Here is an 8,396-nt window from a genome sequence, read left to right as displayed (position 1 = left end):
TCAGCTGTCAAGCATGCTGGTGGTAGCATCATGCTCTGGGACTGCTCCCAGTGGTGCTGGTACATTGCACACCTTAAATCAACAGTTAGATGTTTGAAACATAGACACAACTGAGTGTTTCAATAGGGAAATGATCCCAAACACATGTTACGTTGATTTTGGAATCAATAAAGCAGGCTAACACTAAGCTTCTAGAATGGCTGTCTCAAAACTCCAATGTCAACCCTATTGAGAATTCCATCAATTCCTCCAAAAAGAGTGATTAAATATCCAGCTAGAATTGTGACACAGGCATCTGTGACACAAGCAAGTTGTGTCTCAACCATAACCCTTTGGTTATGGTTGAGACACAACCTGCTAAGGGGCATTTAACCAAATATTAGTGGGAGAGTATATATATTTCCAATGGTCACCAATGTGTTGCAAGAAAGACCAATAACCATGGGAAATTTTGAATCACCAGTTAAAATAACTCCAGTAACTGCATGTCTTTGGACTGTGGGAGCAAGCGAGAACATGCAGACTCCACACAGAAAACCCCCCCCCCGACCAGATGATGGATTCAAACCCAGGACCTTCTTGCTGTGAAGCAACAGTGCTAAACCCCATACGACCATGCTGCCCACTTGTATCCACTTAAAGTCTTTAAACATGTATGCTGTACAATCATTCCACCCTGGAAAAACAAGTTTAAAAAACCCATTAAAAGCCCCAAATCACCATGACATTCACATGTACATAATGTATCCAAACAAAACTAATTGAGCCCATTTTAAAAAGAATAGTAAATAGCCCTGTAATCTCAAGCAGGGATAAATAGACATCAGCTGTTCAATGTAAAAATGAATTAAGAAGCATCACATGTTATTAGCGCCTGTTTGAGTGTGTATATATAACAAAAGCTTAAGCTTTTATGGAAAACATTATTAGCAGCAGAGGAAGTCTACCACTACAGCATGTTTCTTGCTTATTATGTCCTCCTTTTTAAACCAGTCATTTGTGATGAAATATATCGATTGCCTCATTTAGTGAGCAAGGCTGAATCACTCTGGACCAGGCGGTGCTGTCCTCACATTCTCTCCATTTTTCAAGTACTCTCATAAAAACACAATTTTTAGGCCATCTAGTCTTTCTGAGCCTTATAAAAGCAGTGTATATCTGCATAACTTTCTTAATAAGCAGCACAAAGCACAGCATGATGGGCTGAAATCCTAATTTATCAAGGAAAAACAAATAATTCAAATGCCCCTCACGATCCACAAACATAAGATATTTCTGTCTGAGTATTTCCTTAATAATACATGTGTGAAGCACAGATATGTGAAACTTAATTTCAGCTTCCTTTATTATTATTATAAGTTTAGACACTGCTTTGTTTCATATTGTAGAGAATACAGTTGGCACGCATATTTGCACCCATGAAAACATACCTAACAGCAACAAAGTACAGTTATCCAGAGACTCGCAGTAAAATAAAGATACATGCATGTAATTTACACATTTACAGAAGCTTTTATGCTCCAATGAATAAAGGCATTGTTTGAACGCAGTGTACAGAAAAACAAGTAGCAGTCCAGGAGATGAAAGATTCACCTCCGCTTTGCAGGGATAACAACATTTCCACTGGTTGCGATGGGGATTAGAAGCCTTCGCTGGTCCATGCGAAGATATTTTTCAATAAGCACTTCCACTGGCACCTTGTCATTCACATAACCCTGCCTGCAAGTTACAAACACATACTGGTTAAGTTCCATGTTAGAAAATTTATGTGAAATGTCAGAAAATAGATCATGAATGAGGTGTGCTACCTATAGGCAGCATTTAAGATATTCTACAGGCTTATGCTCTTATTACAGTCAGATATAGCCTTCAAACTACAAAGAGCTCAACATTGCCATCTAGAGGTCAGAATAATCCAAGCGTTGCAGAGTGGGTTTTTTCCTCCCCCTTACTGTAGAGTCAGTGCCTTACCTGTACAGGCGGGCACTTCTGGCTTAAAATACATATTATTTTGGGGCCTTTTGCCTTTATTAGATAGTGGAGAGTGGACAGGAAAGACAGGCCTACACTCAGTATAGGTTTCTTGATTTGCTTTGTTTTTTGGTTCATTTTATTCATTTATTGATAACACACACCAGACAAACTAAACAGCTAGCTAGTTGACATGTACACTGAGATATGCAGAACAAGGTATTTAAATAAATCTGTACATGTTTGCTCCATAAAGTTATATAGCAGTGTTGTACTGAGCCTCCTCAAACCCTCCTAGGAATACATAATGCAGTTTTGTGTATAATGTAGTTCGCTACATTTTTAAGTGGTATTCAAGTTTCGCTTTTTCCTCCTTAATTAAACAAAGGGGCTTTATGACATTAAAAACATCTGATTGCAAAAAGTCTTGAATTCTGCCCTCATACCTTTTCAGCAGAAGTTCAACGTCCTCGACCTCTATGGTTTTTCTCTTTGCATGGGCAGCATACGTCTCCAGGTCCTCAGCTAGCCGGTCAAAGAATTTATCCATTCTGTTAAAATTACAACAAATCTGTTATATTAAAGCAACACACAGTTCTAACAGACAAAGAGACACTGCATGTGATTAATGGCGAAACACAGTGTGTTACTTACATTTCATTTAGGACAGGGTGGACGTCTGCAGAGACTTTTGTTTTGGCAAATTGCTTAAAGACGCCCATAAGGTAGCTCTTAGGAAGGATAGTTTCCTTTTTAGAGCTCCTCGTCTTCCTCACTCTCCTCTGCTTAGGTTTAGCTGCAGGTAAAGGTTCTCTTGTACCGCTGGTACTGGTGGAGATCAGAAGAGAGTGTCAGTGAATTGCCGAATAAAAACTTGATTCTGTACCTGTGCTACAATAGCAGTTTTTCTATTTAAAGTAGAGAAGCTTTTAGGGAGTTAAAAGAGCACTGTGTCAGCTGAAAGGTCCATATCCCCAGCTGAGTAGGTACTTCTTTCTCCCTAAAAAACAGTCCTGACTGAAACCCACAGGACACACAAACACACACACTTAAGTGTAATAGGACATGCAGCTTACCTGGCCTGATTGTTCTTTAGAACAGAAGGTGATGCTAAAGGATCAGGACGATTAAAATTAATTTTCTGTCTGACAAACGCTGGAGTCTTGCAGGGGAAGTCTGAAGCTATCAGAAAACAGATTTCTTAGTCATTCTGAATGCTTAAATAGATATTTTACCAGTGCATGTTAAAAGAGAAAATAACCTTCATCCTCTTCATCATCATAATCTTCTTCTTCTTCTTCCATTTCTTCTTCTGGTTCAGCAGCATCCTCAGCTGGAGCTTCATCAGGCACAGTTTCACTCCTACCATCTTCAATGTCATACGTTCCCTCTGACAGAGGAAATGAGTTCTCTTTGTCAGCCTCAGGCTCATTCGTTGTCCCAGTGGCCTCTGCCTGTCCTTGGGTTGAGGATTCGGCCACATCAGGGTCTCCGGTGTGAGTCTGACCACTCTCATGGCTTCCCATCTCAAAGCTGGTGCGCAAATCCAGAGTGCCATGTCCTTTGAATTTGGCATCAGGCCATCCTACAAACAAAACCACAAACAATATTTAATCTCAATCATACAGATTTTTAAATGCTAAATGATTGATTAATTGATTTTTTTTTTAACCTGCAAACGTAGCATTAGGGAAATCCTCTGCTGCCTCTGTAACCGGCACAATGAGACCGCCCTCAGAGCGATAAGCCCTCCGGCTGATGTGTTCTGAGTCATGTTTCAGCTGAGCTGATGCCTCCTCTTCATTTTCACCGCTGAAGATCTCAAAGTCATTTTCGTTCTCAGACTTGGTCACGTGCTCATTTCTCTCAGATTGACCACTAACATCCTCTTCAGGCAGGGCTGCTACAACTTCATCAGTGTGATATTCAGTGCCACCATCCTCTTCATCCTTTTCGGTTTGAGAGTCTAGTACAACGTCCTCTTCCTCAGACTGAGTAGATGCTTCAGCTCCCTCTTCGGACTGGGAACCAGTTTGAGATTCTTCTACGCCTCTCTTGTCTTCTTCCTCTTCTTCAGTCTGATCCTCAGCCACATTCTCGTCTTCAGACTGAGAACCTGCGTCATCACCCTTTTCGATCTGCGAGTCGGCTGTACCTCCATCAGTGTTAGAGTCAACTACATCTTCCTCATCTTCCTCCTCCTCCTCTTCAGTTTTAGAATCTGCTTCAGCTTCCTCTTCAGCCTGTGACCCTGCTTCAACACCCTGTTCAAGCTCGGAATTGAGAGCAACTTCTGCTCTTTCCTCAACGTCTTCAAACTGAGCTGCATCCTCGCTTACACCGGTCCGAGATTGAACTACATCTTCATCTCCGTCAGATTTTGCCAAGACATCTTCAGGTTTACTGTAAACTGTTCTCCTTGCTTCCTTCTTTTCAGATTCATCTTCAGTTGGAAACACACACAGTTGGTCAGTTTCCAGCTTGCTCTGCTCCACTTCCATTTGCTCCTCTGGCTCCATCTCCCTCATGTCCTTCTGCAGCTGAGACGCCACGACTGTAGGTTTGTCCTGAGTAGCAATGATAGAAAAGTTGGAGGTCATGGCATCAGCCTGGGCGTAGAGAGCCGTGTTACAGTTCACGATATCGGCTGTGATATCTGGTTCGCTGAGTTTGCTTAGACCTAAGGTGAAGCCCTCAGAGTGAGTAGATTCACCAAGCCCCTGCTCCACAGGTCCAAAGCTGCTCATACCTGGATGACAGGAAGGAGGAAAATGTAAGGTGGAGGTAAAGAGCAGGTGCAAATAACCTACAATTCTTTTCATGCTGTACTTCTGTTCTCACATCACTGGGCTGAAGTGTTAAATTTATACTCAGTCGTAGGTTTGCACTGAACCTCTGCAGAATTTAACTAAAACTTTCACCAGCAGGGGGCAGCACCTTACTTGTAGGTAGGTTGAATAGTTGTTGTATGTGTGCCGGCAACTTAACCAAAGGTTACATGGCCTTGTTACACAATCTTGTGATAAAAACTGGCATTAAACAAAATTACAATCCAATCTAGTTCCACTTTTTTTTTTTTTAAACCTCCCTTCAGCACGATTCTTTTTGAGACATGGTCCCAAGCAGCTGTTTCTTTGCAGTCTGGTAACAGCTTTACTTACTGAAACATTTTCACATGCACTCATCTACAAAATGTATGAGAGGTGAAGAAGACGGTGGAGATACGCGTCAGGGGTGGTTTGTGGCAGAAGACCAAAATGTCTGAATAAAGGATCAGAGGCCAAGCTGGGGCCGAAGATGTTAAGAAGTCTGAAGGACAAGATTAGAAATGAGTATAACTCAGGTTTAGTCAAAGTCTGGACTCAAAGTTACAGAGGCAAAGCTGAGGGGGTTTGGACATGTGCAGAGGAGGGATAAAGGGATTGAGGATAAAGATGGATGCAAATCACTGACAAATTCACTGTGGTGACCCCTAAAGTGAGCAACCGAAAGAAGGTGATATTTAAAGTGACTCAATAGCAGGTCAAAATACAGTGACAGTTCTCAAGGTGAAAAATCCTGATAGTGAGATTATTTAGCAATGAATGAATCAATTATCAAATTAACCAGTTGGTAACAACAGTGTGTGAGATTATATTACATTTCTGGTTAAGTTTCTGTGTTTTACACCATATGGCTGTATGGCTGCTGTGCCTCAGAAAGAAATCTTTGAAAAACCTGTGTCCCATTAGAAGAATGTAATAAAGTATTTTGAGCGCAGTGTTCACCTCCCATCCGTCGTTTATCTACAGCAGCACCAAATTCTTCCTCTGAGATTTTCCGACGATTTGAAACTTTTCTCTGCAGACCTCTTTTCTCAGTCTTAGCGTCAACAAACGGAGTTTTTAAATTCAAGGAAGCAGAGCTGAAAAACAGATTGGACATAAACTAAAAAACATAAAAAACAAACATGGTGTGCATTCACACGCTGATCATTAATTCTAAACCTAGTCATGGGTTTGATCCCTGATTAGAATTAATATTTTGCATTCTTTGTACACTTTACCTCAACACAGACAGTGATGAATTGTCATCTATTGATAGTTCAGTTTCCTCTTCAGCTTCTGGAAGCACAAACATCCAGCATACACAGTAAGTGTTCACATTGCTGCAGAAGCACAAAAAAAAAAAAACCCCACAACCTCATTTTTAATCTGTGTACCTCCTCAATGCTCGTTTCAATCTTACCATCTCCATCTTTAAGTCGTTTTTCAAAAGCCGTTTTGTAAAAACTCCTGCGCGGTCTCTTTCGGCTCAGTCCCTTTGCAGTGCTGGCTGCTGGGCCAACTGTTACATCAGGCAGGTCCAGCCCTGACAGCTCCATACTGAAAGTCAATTCAGCTCAAAAGTTTATTTTCCATCACAACCAGGACTAATTCAGTAATACCATCAATCACCCTGTAACCCACAGCTCACCTGTGATGCGTTTTGGAGATGGTCGAATTGGCTGAAGGTGGCTCAGGCTCTTCAGATGTTTCTGTCTCATGAACCACGGGGGATTTCACCGGCTCTGAAAACCAAAACATATAAGCAAAACCAACCGAAACCAACCAGGAATTAAAAGAAGGCTAGTTCACGCACCTGTCCGCAGGATGTTTATGAGTATGTGTCTGGGAGTGTCTCCGTCATTAATCAGTACTGAAGATGTGGCAGGCATGTTTGCCTTTTTTAACACAACTGAGGCAGTCCTCCTTTTAGTGGCGGGGAGGGATTTTCTGGTTATGCTCTAGAAAAAAGGGACAAAGTTAATAAGTTTAACATGCCCACGAATAACAACTACGCTGCTCACCTCTATTTTACCTCATGGAGCTTATGTCTCATGCTCCGCCTAAGGATCTCCTGCGGGGTTTGGGGACCAGCATCTTTCTTGCTGAGCCTGCTACTCCGCCGGGTCCCGCTGCTACTCGGCTCCTGTGAATTACTGGAGACAAGTCATCTTACGATTAATAATACTGAATACAAAGCCGCTGAGACTAACGTGCGACAACCACAAGTTTGTCGTTAGCGATAGCTTAGCTAGCATTAATGCTGAAAACGCCAGTGAATAAGACTTTCGTGGTTCTCTCCCAGAAAATGAACCGTACCTGCGTGTGACAGGGGTCCTGGGTGGCTCGGTGGTGAGAATATGTTTCAGCAGGACCCGAGCGGACAAATCCTCTGTGGGATCCATTTAGCCACCGAGGAGCAAAGTCAGCTGGTTAGCTGAACTCAGCTAGCAGACAATTGCGGGCAGTTAAACGTCAAAAATGTCAAACAAATGACTTTTTCCACAACGACGCTGTCCAAACAAGCGGTGCTGAGCTGAAATGAGTGTCGTTTATCTCAGCTTTCACCCGAACGTCATTTGTGCTCTGATCCTTGCCTTGTGTTTTCTGTTTCAACGGACTCAATTCTCATACGGTCCCGCGTTATTTTTAAGTGAAATCTCGCGAGAAGAGAGATTTGGCTTTGAACCTCGAGATCGCAATGAAATAAATAAATAAAATTAAAAATGAAATTTTAATATTGTTTTCAGAAAAAGCAATAATATAAATGAATAATTTACAAAATCAGAGCTATGGAATTTTTTTCAATACTGAAATTTTATTTTATTGTATTTTAGTTTAGTTTAGTTGTCATCCATACTTCAAAATTGTGGGTGATTATCCATTATTATTATTATTATTATTATTATCATCTTAATGCAAACTTTTGTGAAAATATCTCAAAACAAAACATGGAAAATAACTTGAAATTTCTGAAAATGAAGTCGAAAATTTGAGCTAATGACTCGACATTTTGAGATAATAATCTAAGGCAAGTGAGGTGTTTTGAATTTCTGTCAGGTGTGCACTAAATTTTGACCAGTGGAGTGCAGTGCGATAAACTGGAAAATAAACGTGAGAGCAACACAGTTCTCAAGAGAATTTATAATATCATAATTCCCTGCAAAACAACATGTTAGTTACCACAAGGGGTGAAAATTATAAAAATGTTTCATTTTGAGAAACTTATCCTACCCTTTATCATAAGATTGGACACCACTACCACCACCAATTTCAAATTTGGATTCATTTGGCATACCTCAGGCTTTTCTCCCCATTTCCATTCCTGAAGAACATCCTACCTGCACACCATGCCAAGATTTCAACTAATAGCTCTTTGGGAATCACTATGTTGGTGCAAAAATACAATTTTATGTCTCTCAGACTCTGTTATCCTTGGCATTTTTCATAGATTTAGTTAAGGAAATTGGGGCAAAAGCTTTGAGCTTTTCAAGAATTGCTCTAGAACACATTAAAAATTACAAGGAAGTCTGACTAGTTGGAAGCAAAATATAAAAAAAGCAACAAACAAAACAAAAACAACACACACAAACAAGGGATGGCTCAACACTGGATTTTAAA

The 8,396-nt window shown here is 40.8% G+C and overlaps 1 protein-coding gene across 1 annotated transcript; it reads right to left on the bottom strand.

Annotated features, from left to right (window-relative positions):
• Positions 1-1,331: 1,331 nt before the first annotated feature.
• On the bottom strand, positions 1,332-7,445 carry cenpt (centromere protein T). The gene is made up of 13 exons (XM_085466236.1): positions 7,095-7,445; positions 6,811-6,931; positions 6,592-6,736; positions 6,427-6,520; positions 6,199-6,335; positions 6,017-6,074; positions 5,739-5,875; positions 3,644-4,720; positions 3,233-3,556; positions 3,048-3,153; positions 2,626-2,799; positions 2,418-2,522; positions 1,332-1,719 (listed from the first exon to the last, which is right to left on the bottom strand). Exons 1-13 carry the CDS (start codon positions 7,178-7,180, stop codon positions 1,590-1,592), a joined length of 2,694 nt encoding a protein of 897 aa, XP_085322362.1. The 5' UTR covers positions 7,181-7,445; the 3' UTR covers positions 1,332-1,589.
• Between the last annotated feature and the right edge of the window lie 951 nt (positions 7,446-8,396).

This window comes from Copadichromis virginalis, linkage group LG8, assembly GCF_057382275.1.
Source record: "Copadichromis virginalis isolate Kocher_CV1m ecotype Utaka linkage group LG8, C_Virginalis_male_GT1.1, whole genome shotgun sequence".
NCBI lineage: Eukaryota > Metazoa > Chordata > Actinopteri > Cichliformes > Cichlidae > Copadichromis > Copadichromis virginalis.
This window is presented reverse-complemented; position numbering and strand designations above follow the sequence as displayed.

Bases quoted from the DNA above. Each gene is read 5' to 3' on its own strand.
- cenpt (XM_085466236.1), bottom strand. From the start codon at position 7,180: ATGGATCCCACAGAGGATTTGTCCGCTCGGGTCCTGCTGAAACATATT. The intron at 6,521-6,591 runs GTGCGTGAACTA...TTTGGTTTTCAG, and splicing joins CATAAACATCCTGCGGACAG to AGCCGGTGAAATCCCCCGTG. The intron at 1,720-2,417 runs GTATGAGGGCAG...TGTAACTTGCAG, and splicing joins GTTGAACTTCTGCTGAAAAG to GCAGGGTTATGTGAATGACA.